Source organism: Balaenoptera musculus, chromosome 17, assembly GCF_009873245.2.
Source record: "Balaenoptera musculus isolate JJ_BM4_2016_0621 chromosome 17, mBalMus1.pri.v3, whole genome shotgun sequence".
Taxonomy (NCBI): Eukaryota; Metazoa; Chordata; class Mammalia; order Artiodactyla; family Balaenopteridae; genus Balaenoptera; species Balaenoptera musculus.
The window spans coordinates 19191926-19211414 of NC_045801.1; the positions used below are offsets into that span (position 1 = coordinate 19191926).

General features: G+C 40.0%; 1 protein-coding gene across 8 annotated transcripts in view; it reads right to left on the minus strand.

Moving 5' to 3' along the window:
* The window catches only part of DEPTOR (DEP domain containing MTOR interacting protein), a 151258-nt gene that overhangs the window by 21391 nt on the left and 110378 nt on the right, over positions 1-19489 (minus strand). For 4 of the 8 annotated variants that reach the window (XR_005016984.1, XR_005016986.1, XR_005016987.1 and 1 more), the window contains exons 8-10: positions 18946-19050; positions 16384-16466; positions 4344-4432 (exon numbers count right to left, since the gene is read on the minus strand). Coding sequence is in view for 3 of the 8 variants with exons in the window: in XM_036829895.1 (XP_036685790.1) it covers positions 16384-16466; positions 18946-19050 (188 nt within the window). In the remaining 5 variants the exon portion in view is untranslated. The remainder of the gene's footprint in view (positions 1-4343; positions 4433-16383; positions 16467-18945; positions 19051-19489) is intronic. The other 4 variants (XM_036829896.1, XM_036829897.1, XR_005016988.1 and 1 more) reach the window with 3 other exon arrangements.

Below are 19489 nucleotides of genomic sequence, written 5' to 3' on the forward strand. Positions count from 1 at the left end.
GTAAAAATGGAGACAAAAACCTACGTCCAGAATTGTTATTATCAATGATCAGAGATAATGCACCTAGCACAGTGCCCAGCATGTAATATCACTCAACAAATGTTGCTTTAATTGGTCTTAGAACTGTTTTCACTAGTTCTCCATTAAATCTACTGAAAGGATCGAACATGCACCCCAAAATGTTACATGGAAAAACTACCTTTTTATACAACTATATTCAATGCCATCTGCCTCCTTATCTTAAATAATATATTGTCTGGACATCCATGGACATGCTCAAATTCTTTTAAAAAACAAAAATGGGTACCAACTTTGTACAAGGCAAGATGCTAGCGATTTTCATATGAACTATATGCTTGCTGCTGGTCTGCAGTACATTTTATATTTGTCTGTCTATCTTAGAATATAATGATAGAGCTTTGGGGATCAACTTCCAATTATTTAAGACTTGAATAAATGGAATCAATTAATTGAGATTTTTAAAAATAGTGAGCACCTATTAAGTGTCATGTGGTGTGGTAGGTGCTAGAATGAAATTCCACTGGCTACCTGCTACTCTAATAAGCCGTTTTACTCTAGTAAAGCAGAGATAGTGCCTAGACTTGAGTCTCCACTCTCTCTACTCACCAAAGTCAATTTATTGACTCATCAAACATTCATTGAGCACATAGTTAAAAAAGAAAAAGGATTAGAGGGACTTCCCTGGTGGTGCAGTGGTTAAGACTCTGGGCTCCCAATGCAGGGGGCCTGGTCAGGGAACTAGATCCCACATGCATGCTGCAACTAAGAGTTCACGTGCCACAACTAAGGAGCCAACAAGCCACAACTAAGGAGCACATGTGCCATAACTAAAGAGCAGGCGAGCTGCAACTAAGGAGCCCGCCTGCCACAACTAAGACCTGGCGCAACCAAATAAATAAATAAATAAATAAATAAATAAATAAATAAATATTTTTTAAAAAAGGAAAAAGGATTAGATACTATCCCTGCCCTCATAGAGCCTATGTCTTAGAGAGGTTCAAAGAAAATAAATACATATCTATGAAGAAAATAGACAGGAAGGTATAAAGGAGAGAAGTGAGGGGCTCTGGTAGATACTGTTAGTTTGATTCGCCTCACCTCATCCCATCCACTCTTTCTCTCGCCCTATGAAAGTTGGAAAATAAAATATTCAAATTCCCAGCCCCTTTGAAGTGACCGCACAACACAATTCCAGCCAATGAAATGTGGGCAGAAGTGCTATGAAGACTTCCCATCCTAACTAAAAAGGAGACGTGTAAGGTGAGGTATGAAAGATAAGGAGAGATGAGAAGAGAATTCCAGGTGGAGGAAACAGCAAGTGCAAATGCCTCCCGGAGAGAAAGCAATCACTGGTTTGAGGAACTAAAAGGTGGTAATGGAGGCGAGCAAAGAGGAAGGAGGCAAGGAGAGAAGATTTGAAAGACAGGGAGAGGTCAGATCACATGGGGCTGTGAGTCCAAGGTAACCTTTTAGATGTTACCCTAATTGCAAAGTGAAACCAACAAAGGCTCTCAAGCAGGGGAGTGGCAGACCTGATTGTTTTCAGTTGCTAGGTGGGGAATGGATTATAAGGCTACAAGAGTCGATGTAAGGAGCCCAATTAGAGCCACAGTCGTCCTGGGGAGAGAGGACAGTGGTTAGGATTTGGGAAAATAAAGAAAAACAGGTGCATTTGGGATACATTTTGGAAGCATCTTGAATTGGAGGGAAAAGAAAAAAGCAAGCATGACTTTTAGGTCTCTGGCCCCAGCACCTGGGTGGATGGTAATGATATTTACTGAGACAGAAGAGACTGGAGGAGGAACAGGAATGTGCAAAACAAAGCATTCAATCAACTCAACATCCATAATTCCCCTTCCAGTGACCTGACCTCTGCCAGACTACTGTTTTTTCATCTTGCTCTCCATCATTTCACTTTCTCTCATAGGCTCTCCTCTGAGAATTGTAAGTTGTGACTGTAATACCAACAATATTTGACTTTATCTGGCAGAAAAATAAAATGATAGGTGAAATTAAGAGACTCTGAAGCTCAAGGCAAAATGGCAGACTCAGCATATGACTTTGTAGTCTTCAGTGTGGAATTCTCAAAATGAATGAAATATGCAAACTTACAAAAACGTGTATCTGAGACCCCAAGTCTTGCACCCAGTAATGTTCCTGTCAAACACACATATTACAGTTTATAATTAAATACTTGAGTGAATAATTAATATCTGCTTCATCATTCGACCTGAAGCTCCACAAGGGCAGGAGCCTTACTTGCTTTGCCCACCAGCAGACCCCACAGGGCACCATATGCAGTAGGTACTCAATAAATATTAGTTGAAGGATGTTTGTACAGCTCTCTCTGGTCAATGACAGAAACTATTAGTTGTCCTCCAAGATCCACGGTCCCCACTCTCTTTACTAATAGAACCTCCTTTTTTTTTTTTCTGGACATGGTCGCTGTATTAGTTTCCTAGGGCTACCATGACAAATACCAAAAACAGGGTGGATTAAAACAACAGAAATCCATTGTCTCATTGTTCTGGAGGCTAGGAGTATGAAATTAAGGTATCAGCGGGCCATGCTCTTTCTGATGGCTCTAGGGGAGAATCCTTCCCTGTACCTTCCAGCGTCTGATGTTGGCTGGCAATCCTTGGCACTCCTTGGCTTGTAGATGCATCTCTCCAGTCACATGGCCATCTTCTCCATGTACGCCTTCACATTATCTTTATTCTGTGTGGATCCGTCTCTATGTCCAAATATACCCTTTTTATAAGTGTACCAGTCATATTGGATTAAGTCCTAATGACCTTATCTTAACTTGATTACCTCTGTTAAGACCCTATTTCCAAATAAGGTCACATTCTCAGGTACTGGGGGTTAGGACTTCAATATATCTTTTTGGGACCAGTATACAACTGAACCCATAAGAGTCACCCAGAATAAACTCAACATTTCCCAGATTCCCTTGCAGCCATGCAAGCCCTTGCAGTGTGGCCATGTGTGGTTACGTTCTAATCAATGGAATATAAACAGAAGTAGTGTGTGCAACTTTCAGGAAGTAAACCTAATGGCTAGAGTCACAGCAGCCATCCTAGACCATGAAGTGGCCTTGCGAACGGAAGCCGAGCAAAGTGAAAACACACAAAGTGGGAAATCAGAAACCTCAGAGACATATCTCAGCCTTGAACTGACTTTTTTCCAGCTTTTACATGGCAAAGAAATACTAGTCTAGGGACTTCCCTGGTGGCACAGTGGTTAAGAATCTGCCTGCCAATGCAGGAGACATGGGTTCGAGCCCTGGTCTGGGAAGATCGCACATGCCGCGGAGCAACTAAGCCCGTATGCCACAACTACTGAGCCCGTGCCCCTAGAGCCCATGCTCTGCAACAAGAGAAGCCACCGCAATAAGTCCGTGCACTGCATGGAAGAGTAGCCCCCACTCGCTGCAACTGGAGAAAGCCCGTGCACAGCAACGAAGACCCAATGCAGCCAAAGATAAAAAAATAAATAAATTAAAAAAAAAAGAAATACTAGTCTTAACCACTGTTTATGAAGATTTTACTTCGTTCATAAAGGAAGCTAACTGTAACTGATATATAGCCTTAAACTGTGGAATCTTCTGTAAGTCACACACAAGTGGAGACACTAAAGATGCTACTATATTTATCTTTACTTCCCATGATACTTGGATTGTTTATGGATAAATCCAGGAGTACAGCTTTGGAAAGAGATGTCTTGCCTGGGTTGGGACAGCTTTGAATTTCTTCCAGATACAGGTCAGTCTGGGGGAGGTCCCTGACTTTACACCTGGAGACAGTCTTGGGGTGACTGGTTTTGTGGAGTCCTTCAGAGGGTTGACAGGATTTGGCCTCTCACTAATTATTTAGTTGTGACCCAGAAAAATAAAGTTACCACCTAATCTATTAAGGCCCGAGGGGTCCCAGGGGTGTCCATTTCTCAGTACTTGCCCTTCTTCCTGCCTCCAGGGATCCAGCACAAAGAAAGCCAGTATTAGATCCCATTGCAGATCTACTTAGGAACAGCTCAGGATTATACCGAGATATTTCTAACACTTCCCGTGTCTTTGCTTTGTAAAAGGTTCCTTTTTCTACAGTTCTGATTAAAAGTGTTTAGTTTCACCTCAGTGTTAAACAAGCTTAGCAAGACGTGAAAACAAACCCACTGATACGCGTATAGCAGTCAGTAGGGCTGAAATTGGATGTAATGCCAATAATCACTTATTTTCAGATGCACCTTTTAACAACTCTGAAATCGGGTCACATCTTATGATCGATGCACCTTATATTTGATGAAATATGTTAGCTGATACTCACCAAATGGTACTCTGTGACAGGCAAGGGGCTTGATACTTCATACACATTTTCTTATTTATCCTCACAGTCATGCCATGAAGCAATTAACACTGCCATTTTAAGATGAGAAACAGAGATTTAGCATTTCTAAGAAAGTGATAGAATTGTAATGGCATGCTGCAATATGGCAGAAACATATGATTACATAGATTCTGCCTCCCATGATATCCCATTTTGGCTACTGTTTTGTTACTCTGCGTTATGTGTTTGTAAATATAAATTTATTTAAGCGAGAGTCGGCCAGAAGACCAACACAAAGATTCTAACAAGCAATATAATACATGACACCTACAAATACTTATTGTTTATTATGAGCCAGATACTGTGCTAGGACACATTTCATTTAATTGTAACTATTATAAGTGCCATTTTAAAGGTGAAGAATTTAAGGGGGGAGGGCAAATAGGGGTAGGGGATTAAGAGGTACAAACTATTATGTATAAAATACATAAGCTATAAGAATCTATTGTATAACACAGGGAATATAGCCAATTTTATAATAACTATAAATGGAGAATAACCTTTAAAAATTGTTAATCACTATGTTGTACACCTGAAACTTAAATAATATTGTCCATCCACGATACATCGATTTAAAAAAAAAAAGGTGAAGAATTTGAGGCCTAGAGTTTAAGTAGTTATCCTGGGTCCTATGGAAGTGGTGAAGTTGGGCCTCAAACATCTGGTGCCTGACGCCCAAGCCTGGGCTCTTTATGACATGACCTGGTGCCAAACACAAATGAGAAACTTGAGCCCTCGGTGAATGTGGGATGGGCCACAAGTAAAGGGAATGTGATGGGTCAGATGAAAGGAAGAAGAATGGCCAGGAGAAGTCAGACATGACTTCTGGGAATTTTCTGGGAGATTTTATTAAAATTAATTTTTATTGGAGTATAGTTGCTTTACAATGTTGTGTTAGTTTCTTGCTGCACAGAAAAGCGAATCAGTCATACGTATACATACATCCACTCTTTCTTTGATTTCCTTCCCATTTAGATCACCACAGAGCATTGAGTAGAGTTCCCTGTGCTATACAGTAGGTTCTCATTAGTTATCTATTTTATACATAGTGGTGTATATATGGCAGTTTCTGAGAGATTTCTGAAAGTGCTAGTGGATGAAATCCGTCAGAAAGGACCTTGCAGCCTCAGTACTCCATTTTCCTCCTATCTCTTTGACCATTCTTTCACATTCCCCTTTGCTGTTCTTCCTCGCCACAGCAGAGTGTGGCTTTCTAGATGAGCTTAGGAGCAGAAACATGGGGGAAGTGGGAGGACTGGGCAGAATTCTCAGGTCACAAGGCAAATGGCAACTTAGAGTGGCAAGGCTGGTGCTCAGGGAATTTGAGAAGGATTTCCAGGATTGAAGAAATGCTCAGACTTATTCCGCAAGCTAGGAACACCTCTTCGAGACGTATTCCTTACAGTCACCCTGCGGGGAAGGAAGGGCAACCCGCCTCCCTCACCAGCCCTGTGAGGAGGACTCCACATATGTCCTCATTTACCGGATGAGAAAAAGGCCCAGAGAAATGAAATAATGTGCCGAACATCACGGAGCCATGAGGAGGGGAGCCAGGATTCTGTCTGACTCTAAGTCTAAACTAATTTCTGGTGACAGAACTCATAACAGTGGTTGCCTCTGGTGGGAGGGGACTGACTGCAAAGAGGCAGGAGGGAACTTTCTGGAGTAGGGAAATGTTCTATGTGCCGATTGGCAGTTACACAGGTGCATACATTTGACAAAACCTATCAAACTATATACTTAAAAGCTGTGTTGGGAATTCCCTGGCGGTCCAGTGGTGAGGACTCGGCGCTTTCAGTGGTGAGGGCGCAGGTTTGATCCCTGGTCAGGGAAATAAGATCCCGCAAGCTGCGCAGTGCGGCCAAAATAAATAAATGAATAAATAAATAAATAAATAAATTTTTAAAAGCTGTGTATTTTGTCATACGAAAATTATGATTCAATTCAAAACACAATTTTATAAATCTCTTAAGCTTTCCTCCCCTAACTTGTGCATTTTCACTGGGGGTGACCTAGGTAGTTTTTTTCCTACCTCTTAGCATATGAAAAAACAATCTTCCTCTTTTTATGTATGAAACATATACATACATATACGCACATACATATAGTCCATAAACAGGTATATAGTTATCTGTGGTATCCACATTTCATGGGGGAGAGATGAGTAAGGAAAAAAAAAAAACATCTTGAAAAGGCTCCTGAAGGGAAAGATAATAAAAAATAGGTTGAGAAACACTGCTCTAACTCACTGCTACCCCTCCTTCCAAAATTTTCTTTACACTGCAGTCAAGTCTTAGCTGTCATTCTTTTCTTCCAAGGAACTATGTTCCATTCTGGGTTTCTTCTATATGGAATAAACCCTGTGTGTGTGTGTGTGTGTGTGTGTGTGCGCGCGCGTGTGCGCACACCTGCACACGTGAACACACTCCAACCATGTGCATGCATACGTACACAGATACACTTAGGTTTACTTGATTTCTATTCATTCTTTTGGTCTCACCTCAAGCATTCCTCCCTCGGGGAAGTTTCCCTGTCATCCCTCCCACTGTTCTACACAAATGAGAAGCACTGGTCCTTTTCTTCACAGCTCTCATCTCTGTTTATAATTATACACTTCAGAGTGGAAATATGTGATGAATGTCTCTCTCCCTCTTTAGACCTTAAATCCCATGAAGGCCTAACATGATGTCTGGCTCATGGTAGGTAGTCAAGAAATACTAAGTGAACAAAGAACTGTGCAAAGTTGCCCTGTCTTCTCCAGGGCTGCCAGCGCTTGACATGAGGGATGGTTCTCTGCCAAGGAAGGGCATGGAGCAGAAAAGAGGTCTGAGCTAAGGCCCTGAGAAGTGGCCTCTGGTGCTGGCAGGGCCCCCCACAGAGAGAGAGTGATCATCTCTCTCCGCCCACCATGCCCAATGGTGAGCAAAGGAACACTGACCCTTCCACTTCCTGTTGACTGAGAAACTGACACCTCCGCTAGAATAAGACATAGCACAGTGCATCAGACAACCCTTTTTATCCCCACATATGACTTTTCTGAACTCAACTGGAAAGGAACTACTTTTAAAATATCACAGTATGCAATTTTTTTCATATGTGTTGATTATCATCCCACCATTTGCTACTTCAGTGCCCAAACTGTCCTGGCTAAATTAATTAGGGACTTGGGATGGTTTGCCCAACCTGGCCTCTTTTGGTTCAGGAGGAAAATTCCATGGAATATACAGGTTTGTGGACATGGGGAGGAAAGATCAAAAAGCAGGATTTTGACATTTTTCTTCTAAAAGAGAAATAGGAATTTTTGAAAGGAGAAAAAAAGAACACAATGGCCACTAATTCCTTACTCTGACTCAGATGGTTTTGTCTCCATATAAACATACAAAGAAACAAACAAACAGGGCAAAGAGGCCCCATACGTCCACATCCATCAATTCATCACAGCAGGAAACAAGAAAAGAAGCCAGGAGTCTTGAAATCCCTCTGAGAGTTGGCACAGGGTTGCGTGAACTTGAATACTGTTTCTCACAGGATTTAATTATTCCCACCAGAAAAAAATAAACTTTCCAGAAAACAGCAAGGATATCTTTTGTTTCTTATTTGTAAATATGGCTCAAATTCCTTCACAGTCTGAAGGCTGAATGGTTTCCTCTGGTAAGTGTTTGATTAAACTAACAGAAGTGGATTTTTTGTTACATCTTTCACTTGGATGATCCTGCAAGATCTAGCCCTGACCTGGGTGAGGGGCTGGTGCCAAGAATAAACATCATTTATTTGATCTTCTTCAAGCCAAGGCAGGTGAACGTGTGACCACCGCAACAATTCATCTTGAATTGAATACAAATTCTCCACTCAGGAGACATGAAAGGTCATGCATCCATGAGCAGTTCACAAAGGGTGTAAGGTTTTATTGGACTATATCATCTATTGGGCTCTACCTCGTGGGTTTGTAGTTTTTGAAGTAATGCAATAGGAAGCATTATGAGGACTTTGGGGTGGAGAGACCAGGTTCTAACCTAGCTCTAACATTTACAAGCTGGGTGACCTTGGGAAAAGGATCAACTGGGTCTCAGTTTCCTCATTTGCAAGGTAGGGAGAACACGGCCCACCCCCCCTTCAAAAGGTATAAGAACAATAAAAGATATAATGTGTGTGAAATGCATGGGAACACAATGCAGGTGTTCAATGAGTGAATTCCTTAGCCTTTCTATAGAAGCACCGATTCACTGGATCATTCAACAAATTTGCTTCCAGTGCTTACTAAATGCCAGGAATTGTGCTGAGTACTGGGATTATAGTAGTTAAGACAGACAAGGTCCGTACATTTATGGAGCTACTGGAGACAGATAAATAATAAATGTTAAGTACTATTATCTGATTCTGATAAATGTTATGTCTTGAAAAAATAAGACAGGGTAATATGATAAAGAGTAACTGGAGGAAGACAGGGTATTTAAGAAAGGCTTCCCTGAAAAATTGACATTGAATCTGAGACTTGAATGACAACAAAGGAACCAGTCATTCAGCCTGAGGCCAATGGAGTTGCAAGCAAAACAGGGTTATAGATAATGTTCTAATCAAAAGGGCCCAGATCTTGTACTTTGAGGGCCATAGAAGGTGTCTGGAATTTATTTTCATTGTCATGGGAAGCCAATAAGGTTTTAACAATCAGAGTCAAGTAATTAGATTTACTTGAGGGGCAGACCTAGGCACACTCATGATGTATCTGTGAAATGTAAAAATTCTGCCCTGACTAGAGTGGAAGATAGCTACTAGAGGATCAGGGAAAATGAAGTTATGATAGAGAATGTGACCCAGAAATGGGTTTAGACTTGATGTGATAAAATCAGAAAAGAGGATGTCATTAAAGGTTGCAACATGAAGCCAAGTTTAAGTGATATTCATTAGACTGTAGCCAGTAGACTATTCTGGGGGAGGAACTTTATTCCTTTTCAAAGTAGAGGAAAAGAGGTAAGAAATAGAAGTATTCCTCCTGGAATCATTTCTTCCTTCAGGATTTTAGTATTTAGCTGCTGATATGAAGTGGACTCATGTACAGAAAGGGGCTAGCATGGTGCAAGGTCAGGCATACAGAAGACACTCAATAAATTATTGTTTTTTCTCTTCTTTCCTCCTTTCCCCATTGTGTTGAAATGAACCAGAAGTTACTGGTATGGAATTGCTAAAGGATGAGTGAAGGGTGGCCAAAGGGAGAATGTACAGAACAACCTCTTTCAGATGAAAATGCATTGCATGGGTTGACTCAACTTTTGATGGGTCCTGTATTTCATGTTCTATTCTAGAGTTGCAATGCCAAGGAAAGGTCTTCTAAGCCAGAGGTTTACAGATTTCATTTTTTAGGTAAAAGAACCTTCAAAATAAAAATAACTCCAAATTAAAAAATGGTGGATCAAGTGAGAATTCTAATGATACTACTGCTGTTGTTCTCTAGGCCGTAAGGGGGTGGAGAGGAATATGAAATAATATAGAAACTTATCAGCAAAGGTGTAATTAATTGTTCTCTTTTTTACGTTCATCTTGATTGAGACAAAACTGAAAAGTAAGGTTATAGTTTGGGGCCTCTGGTAACATCTGTTCCCTTTTTGGTCTCTGGGGACAAATACGCTATTACTGCATGAGGAGGAGAAGGTAATTGGAAGGGAAGAAGGGAAATGGACTAGAGTAAAAATAAAATTTTCATACAAGCTGGAGATGATGCAAAAGTCTTTTGACCAAAACACTTAAAACTCAATTCCATTTACAACTGAAGTCAAGGTGGAACCTTCCCTGGCCTACATCTCAGCAATCCCCTCCTGCAACTTAGCTGCCTGACCCACCCCCAGCAGCCTGGGTCAGCTACGAGGAGGTTGTGAGTATGAAGAGCTCTGGGAATTGGGGCTAGATCACAGACTTCTCCATCTCATCCAGAAAAGGAGCTGGGTGGATCTTATCACTCTCCCTAAGGACACATTTTCTCTGGAGTTCTTCCAGAGCTTCTAGAGAAGGAAATTTTAATACAGGCATGACAGTCTCCCCTCGTCATGGGGGAAGGGTTCCCGTTAAACCAGGCAAAGAGCTCTCCTCTGGGTCTGGAAAGGTCGAGAAGTGTTAAGAGGGGAATATGGAATTCAGCCTCTTCACTCTGGGGCTGACCTGTACACACACTGGTGGCCTACTTCTTAAAATTTTCCAAGCCTCATTAAAAGGTAAAATAAAAGCGAGAAATGGGACAAGCCTCTTAGATAGCCTCATCCACCAGAGGGCAGACAGCAGAAGCAGAAGAACTACAAATCTGAAGCCTGTGGAAGGAAAACCACATTCACAGAAAGATAGACAAAAGAAAAGGCAGAGGATTTTGTAGCAGATGAAGGAACAAGATAAAACCCCAGAAAAACAATTAAATGAAGTGGAGATAGGCAACCTTCCAGAAAAAGAATTCAGAATAATGAGAGTGAAGATGATACAGGACCTCGGAAAACGAATGGAGGCAAAGATTGAGAAGATGCAAGAAATGCTTAACAAAGATCTAGAAGAATTAAAGAACAAACAAACAGAGATGAACAATACAATAACTGAAATGAAAAATACAGTAGAAGGAATCAACAGCAGAATAACTGAAGCAGAAGAACGGATAAGTGACCTGGGAGACAGAATGGTGGAATTCACTGCTGCAGAACAGAATAAAGAAAAAAGAATGAAAAGAAATGAAGACAGCCTAAGAGACCTCTGGGACAACATTAAACGCACCAACATTTGCATTACAAGGGTCCCAGAAGGAGGAGAGAGAAAGGACCCGAGAAAATATTTAAAGAGATTATAGTCAAAAACTTCCCTAACATGGGAAAAGAAAAGAGCCACCCAAGTCCAGGAAGCACAGAGAGTACCAGGCAGGATAAACCCAAGGAGAAACACGCCTAGACACATAGTAATCAAATTGACAAAAATTCAAGACAAAGAAAAATTATTGAAAGCAACAAGGGAAAAATGACAAATAACATACAAGGGAACTCCCATAAAGTTAAAAGCTGATTTCTCAGCAGAAACTCTACAAGCCAGAAGGAGTAGCACAATATATTTAAAGTGATGAAAGGGAAAAGCCTACAACCAATATTACTCTACCCGGCAAGGATCTCATCCAGATTCGACAGAAAAATTAAAAGCTTTACAGACAAGCAAAAGCTAAGAGAATTCAGTACCACCAAACCAGCTCTACAACACATGTCAAAGGAACTTCTCTAAGTGGGAAACACAAGAGAAGAAAAGGACCCACAAAAACAAACCCATAACAATTAGAAAATGGTAATAGGAACATACATATCGAAAACTACCTTAAACGTGAATGGATTAAATGCCCCAACCAAAAGACACAGGCTAGCTGAATGGATACAAAAACAAGACCCATATATATATGCTGTCTACAAGAGACGACTTCACACCTAGGGACACATACAGACTGAAAGTGAGGGGATGGAAAAAGATATTCCATGCAAATGGAAATCAAAAGAAAGCTGGAGTAGCAATACTCATATCAGATAAAATAGACTTTAAAATAAAGAATGTTGCAAGAGACAAGGAAAGACACTACATAATGATCAAGGGATCAATCCAAGAAGAAGATATAACAATTATAAATATATATGCACCCAACATAGGAGCACCTCAATACATAAGGCAACTGCTAACAGTTATAAAAGAGGAAATCAACAGTGACATGATAATAGTGGGGGACTTTAACACCTCACTTACACCAATGGACAGATTATCCAGACACAAAATTAATAAGGAAACACAAGCTTTAAATGACAAAATAGACCAGATAGATTTAAATGATATTTATAGGACATTCCATGCAAAAACAGCAGATTACACTTTCTTCTCAAGTGCACATGGAACATTCTCCAGGACAGATCACATCTTGGGTCACAAATCAAGCCTCGGTAAATTTAAGAAAACTGAAATCATATCAAGCATCTTTTCTGACCACAACACTATGAGATTAGAAATCAATTACAGGGAAAGAAACGTAAAAAACACAAACACATGGAGGCTAAACAATACGTTACTAAATAACCAAGAGATCACTGAAGAAGTCAAAGAGGAAATAAAAAAATACCTAGAGACAAATGACAATGAAAACACGATGATCCAAAACCTATGGGATGCAGCAAAAGCAGTTCTAAGAGCGAAGTTTATAGCAATACAAGCCTACCTTAAGAAACAAGAAAAATCTCAAGTAAACAATCTAACCTTACACCTAAAGAAACTAGAGAAAGAAGAACAAAACCCAAAGTTAGCAGAAGGAAAGAAATCATAAAGATCAGAGCAGAAATAAATGAAATAGAAACAAAGAAAACAATAGCAAAGATCAATAGAGCTAAAAGCTGGTTCTTTGCGAAGAAAAACAAAATTGATAAACCTTTAGCCAGACCCATCAAGAAAAAGAGGGAGAGGACTCAAATCAATAAAATTAGAAATGAAAAAGAAGTTACAACAGACACCACAGAAATACAAAGCATCATAAGGGACTACTACGAGCAACCTAAGCCAATAAAATGGACAACCTGGGAGAAATGGACAAATTCTTAGAAAGGTATAACCTTCCAAGGCTGAACCAGGAAGAAATAGAAAATATGAACAGACAAATCACAAGTAATGAAATTGAAACTGTGATTAAAAATCTTCCAACAAACAAAAGTCCAGGACCAGATGGCTTCACAGGTGAATTCTGTCAAACATTTAAGAAGAGCTAACACCTATCCTCAAACTCTTCCAAAAAATTGCAGAGGAAGGAACACTCCCAAGCTCATTCTATGAGGCCACCATCACCCTGATACCAAAACCAGACAAAGATACTACAAAAAAAGAAAATTACAGACCAATATCACTGATGAATAGAGATGCAAAAATCCTCAACAAAATACTAGCAAAGAGAATCCAACAACACATTAAAAGGATCATGCACCATGATCAAGTGGGATTTATCCCAGGGATACAAGGATTCTTCAATATACGCAAATCAATCCATGTGATACACCATATTAACAAATTGAAGAATAAAAACCATATGATCATCTCAATAGATACAGATAAAGCTTTTGACAAAATTCAACACCCATTTATGATAAAAACTCTCCAGAAAGTGGGCATAGAGGGAAGCTACCTCAACAGAATAAAGGCCATATACAACAAACCCACAGCAAACGTCATTCTCAATGGTGAAAAACTGAAAGCATTTCCTCTAAGATCAGGAACAAGACAAGGATGTCTACTCTCACCACTATTATTCAGCATAGTTTTGGACGTCATAGCCATGGCAATCAGAGAAGAAAAAGAAATAAAAGGAATACAAATTGGAAAAGAAGAAGTAAAACTGTCACTGCTTGCAGATGACATACTACACATAGAAAATCCTAAAATCCTACACATAGAAAATCATAATCTTTAGGATTAGCTACTAGAGCTAATCAATGAATTTGGTAAAGTTGCAGGATACAAAATTAATGCACAGAAATCTCCTGCATTCCTATACGCTAACAACGAAAGATCAGAAAGAGAAATTAAGGAAACAATCCCATTCACCACTGCAACCAAAAGAATAAAATACCTAGGTATAAACCTACCTAAGGAGGTAAAAGACCTGTACTCAGAAAACTATAAGACACTGATGAAAGAAATCAAAGATGACACAAACGGAGAGATATACCATGTTCTTGGATTGGAAGAATCGATATTGTAAAAATGACTATACTACCCAAGGCAATCTACAGATTCAATGCAATCCCTATCAAATTACCAGTAGCATTTTTTACAGAACTAGGACAAAAATTCTTAAAATTTGTATGGAGACACAAAAGACCCCGAATACCCAAACAGTCTTGAGGGGAAAAAACAGAGCTGGCGAATCAGACTCCCTGACTTCAGACTATACTACAAAGCTACAGTAATCAAGACAATATGGTACTGGCACAAAAACAGAAATATAGATCAATGGAACAGGATAGACAGCCCAGAGATAAACCCACGCACCTATGGTCAACTAATCTATGACAAAGGAGGCAAGGATACACAATGGAGAAAAGATAGTCTCTTCAATAAGTGGTGCTGGGAAAACTGGACAGCTACATATAAAGGAATGAAACTAGAACACTCCCTAACACCATACACAAAAATAAACTCAAAATGGATTAGAGACCTAAATGTAAGACCAGACATTATAAAACTCTTAGAGGAAAACATAAGAAGAACACTCTGACATAAATCACAGCAAGATCTTTTTTGATCCACCTCCTAGAGTAATGGAAATAAAAACAAAAATAAACAAATGGGACCTAAGGAAACTTAAAAGCTTTTGCAAAGCAAAGGAAACTACAAACAAGACGAAAACACAACCCTCAGAATGGGAGAAAATATTTGCAAACGAATCAACCAACAAAGGATTAATCTCCAAAATATACACACAGCTCATGCAACTCAATATTAAAAAACAAACAATCCAATCAAAAAATGGGCAGAAGATCTAAATAGACATTTCTCCAAAGAAGACATACAGATGGCCAAGAAGCACATGAACAGCTGCTCAACATCACTAATTATTAGAGAAATGAAAATCAAAACCACAATGAGGTACAACCTCACACCAGTTAGAATGGGCATCATCAGAAAATCTACAAACAATAAATGCTGGAGAGGGTGTGGAGAAAAGGGAACCCTCTTGCACTGTTGGTGGGAATGTAAATTGATACAGCCACTATGGAAAACAGTATGTTGTTTCCTTAAAAACTAAAAATAGAATTACCATATGACCCAGCAATCCCACTACGGGCATATACCCAGAGAAAACCATAATTCAAAGAGACACATACACCCCAATGTCCATTGCAGCACTATTTACAATAGCCAGGTCATGGAAGCAACCTAAATGTCCATCGACAGACGAATGGATAAAGAAGATGTGGTACATATATACAATGGAATATTACTCAGCCATAAAAAGGAACGAAATTGGGTCATTTGATGAGACGTGGATGGATCTAGAGACTGTCATACAGAGTGAAGTAAGTCAGAAAGAGAAAAACAAATATCGTATATTAATGCATGTATGTGGAACCTAGAGAAATGGTACAGATGAACCGGTTTGCTGGGCAGAAATGGAGACACAGATGTAGAGAACAAACGTAGGGACACCAAGGGGGGAAAGTGGAGGTGGTGGTGGGGTGGTGGTGGGATGAATTGGGCAATTGGGATTGACATGTATACACTGATGTGTATAAAATGGATGACTAATAAGAACCTGCTGTATAAAAAAATAAATAAAATAAAATTCAAAAAATTAAAAAAAAAAGCGAGAAATGGTAAAATATACAAAAACTAGTTACAAAACGATTTCTGTTTTGGCAAGGAAAGCAGAGAAATTAAGCAGCCACAGAAAGTAGAAAAATTCCCCTGGATGGAAAGATCACAAAGGCCCAGATGTAAAGCTTTGTCTACATTGGAAAGTAGGAGAAAACGAGGGCTGAGACCTGAGACGTGAGCCCGGTCTTCCGTGTAGAGACTGCCATGGAAGGCAAAGTGGGACACTTTTCACTGTCCTGGGTCAGCTCTTGCCAGTCAGAGGTGCTAAAAGGAGGCTTCTGACCAGATGGGCAATTTCTACCACCCAGACCAAGCAGGTCGATCACTGCCCAGGTCACCAGATCCTTCCCCAGGACAGGCTCTTGTACGGTCACCCCCGCTGCGCACCCCCTTCCCCCCAACTGAGCTCCACACAACCAGACACGCTGCCGTGAAGTTCAAGAGCAGCAGTGATGTGACAGGTTGGTGGTAACAAGCCTCCAGGATTGGGTTATAGCAGCGGTCCCTGACCTTTTTGGCACCAGGGACCGGTTTCGTGGAAGACAATTTTTCCCTGGACCAGGGCGGGTGTGGTAACACGGGGAGCGATGGGGAGCGATGGGGGGCGGCAGATGAAGCTTCGCATACTCACCCGCCGCTCACCTCCTGCTGTGCGGCCCGGTTCCTAAGAGGCCACGGACCAGCACCGGTCTGCGGCCCGGGAGTTGGGGACCCCTGGGTTATACAAAGGGCTTTTTATATAAGTTATTCTATAACAAATACATATGGTAAATATAGGAAATTATTCAGTGTTTTCTATAACAAAGTAATGGATTTAAATGAACATACACAAGTAAATTACATGGAATTCCGAGCATGGTATCCCTGTCATCTTCATTTAACCAATAGTACAATTCAAAAATATCTCAATACAGTCATTCTAATACAGAATTTGATCAAAAGCAGGTTTTTAGAACAGGGCTATATTTTAAGATTTCATTTCAGTGATAAATGTTGTGTTAGATAATTTAAACAGATTTTTTTCCCCCAGCTGGATTTCCCAGCATTTTTAGTATGCTAATGTGCTTTTTGTAGATTTCTAAGAGGGGAATAAACTGTGCAGCAGTTGAAAACTGTTTTGATCACAGAACCTCAGGACAGGATATTTTGCTGGACCAGACAGCTGTATAATACAATTTTGGAAACGCTGTTCTACTGAATTCTGTACTGCTCTACAACATATGAAAGCCATTGTACACCCCACTGAGAAACTAAGAGTATAAGCTGTATGAAGTGTTAGCTTCTGAAATTGACAAAAGTGTATCAGGTTACCCATCTATCAGGGTATGTACATTCAGAAGTTAATTAAGAAATCAACTGACAATGTCTAGAACAGTTATGCATGTTAATCAATAAAGATGGACTAAAATCAATGAAATACACCTGGCTAAGCAAAACAACGTCTTTAGCTGCAATGTAAATCCATTGCTTTCCCCAAAGGAAGTAGGCTTCAAGCCCCATGCAAGTGAGTGCACGCTCAGAACCAAAGCACGCTGCCAGAAATAATTTATACTGAGGTACTTTACTGTGGGAATAAAATATAAAACTCTTCCCACAGCCAAGAGTTCCATTAGAAAATGAAAAATTCAGCCTCAGCGCAGATACAAATGCTCCTGGCCAACTTTCCTACTCTGGGTTTGTTTGGTGCTGTGCCCACTGCAATACTGAGGATGTAGGAAGGGCCTCTAATACAGATGGACTTAGCCAACGAGGCTTCTGTAACTTACCCAGAACACAAGACACAGGAAGCCTGTGCCTCCCTGTATGAAGGAGGTGTTCAAATCAGGGGGCAGAGTCAACCCTGAATCCTACCAGCATCGGTTACCCAGACTGGCCGTAATCTCTGCTCTGTGCTCCCTTGAGCTGGTCTCGGCTGCCCACCTCTCTTTTCTAGTAGGTAAACCATTGCCAGAGGGTAAGTGCTGGAAACCAGAGCTGTGGAGATCCAAACCATGCCATTGCTTCACTGGTTTACTGCTCTAGGAAAAGGACTGAGGGGAGAGGATGAAAGTATTGAAGAAATAAAGGGGGGGAATAATCTGTGGCTTTCAAGTCTTCTGCATCCTCCCATGGTCCCAGATAATCAAGAGATAAATACCCTCTGTGAAATATTTTACAGATGACAGAACAAAACTGTGCTAGATAAAGGTGTTTTGAAGCAGAAAACCAGTGCTCTCAATATCCTCTTATACCATATTTCTTTACAAATAAAAACAATGTGTATATATATATATACTTATACGTATATATATATATATATATATATATATATATATGTATACATACATAGAAGAAGTCTGGAGAATATAAATCAAAATGTTAACAGTGATACACTTTAATGTATGTCAATTATACTTCAAAAGAGCTGCTTAAAAATGTAAAGAGTGATTATCTCTAAGCTAGGAAAGATTATAGGCAGTTATTTTTTTTTCTGCCTGTGTGTATTTTCCAAATTTTCTGACTTTAATATTCATTTATAATAATATTCATTACTTTAATAATAATATTCATTACTTTAATACTAAAAATGTGTAAAAATTATTTTCAAAAATCTTACACAATTCACTCAGTTTCTTGATGTTTGCGTAGTTCTTTGTACTTTATCAAGTGTTTCGACATATTTAATCCATAAAACAGCAGAATGAAATATGATTATCATTTCAGAGAGGAGGAAACAGGCTCTGAGATGTTACAGAACTTGTTCAAAGAGCTAGTAAGTAGTAAAAACCAATAAAAGAATCCAGATCTCCTCTTCCAAACTCCACAACTTTTGTTCTCTTTTTCTCACTATTTACTGTTTCTTGTGTCTTGGCTGCTTAAACACCACAAGTATGTACTTTGAACAAAAGCAGTAGAGTTACTGTATAAGATTTAAGCAAAAAGAAACTTTTTTTCAAATTCAGTATTGGTTCAGGAGAGAAAATGTAAAATACCGAGGGAGGTTTGGAGACCAAGAAGGCAATAGTCCGAGCGATAGAAAAACTTATCCTTTTAGTTGCTACCTCATACGCTCTTGGCTTCATTTCACCCCCATTCAGAAAGGGAAAAGGAAATGACAAAAATGGGACCAAAACATGCAGGGAGAGAAAGTACAGATGGCACCAAACAATGAAATAAAGCGAGAAGCATTTAGACACTGCTGTACTGGAGGTACCTTCATTCCTGCTGCGGCTGCTGGGCCACTGGGATCCACGGCCTGGATGTGGCATGGCTTACTGCCTCGCACCACAAAGCCCCAGCCTACTGCGTCACCAACAATCTAGAGAGGAAAACCACAATTAGCCATCAGCAGACGGTCCCTGGCGGTGTGCCCGCCCTTCCAAGACAGAGAAAAGCCAGGACTAAAGGCATGCCAGGAGACACCTCTTCTCCACTTCACCTCTACCCTGTCAGGGGAACGGGACTCTTCTATCACAAACACAGGCTTATATCTCTGTGCGGAAAACATGGTCAAGAAACACCTGTTTGGCAGAAAGAAGCTTCTTCTGTGAGGTCACTACTCAATAAATAACTGGCAGATGGCCTCTTTCTTAGGCTGCTATGCAGTTGAATGTCAGACTCAAATAAAGTCTGAAGATCTTAAAAATACTGTTGAAATTTCCCTCCAGATCCAATTTCTCTTCCCCTGCATCCAAAGGATACTTTCCTGATGATCTTGCTACGTCACTGAACTTTTTTTAAAAATTTTTATTGGAGTA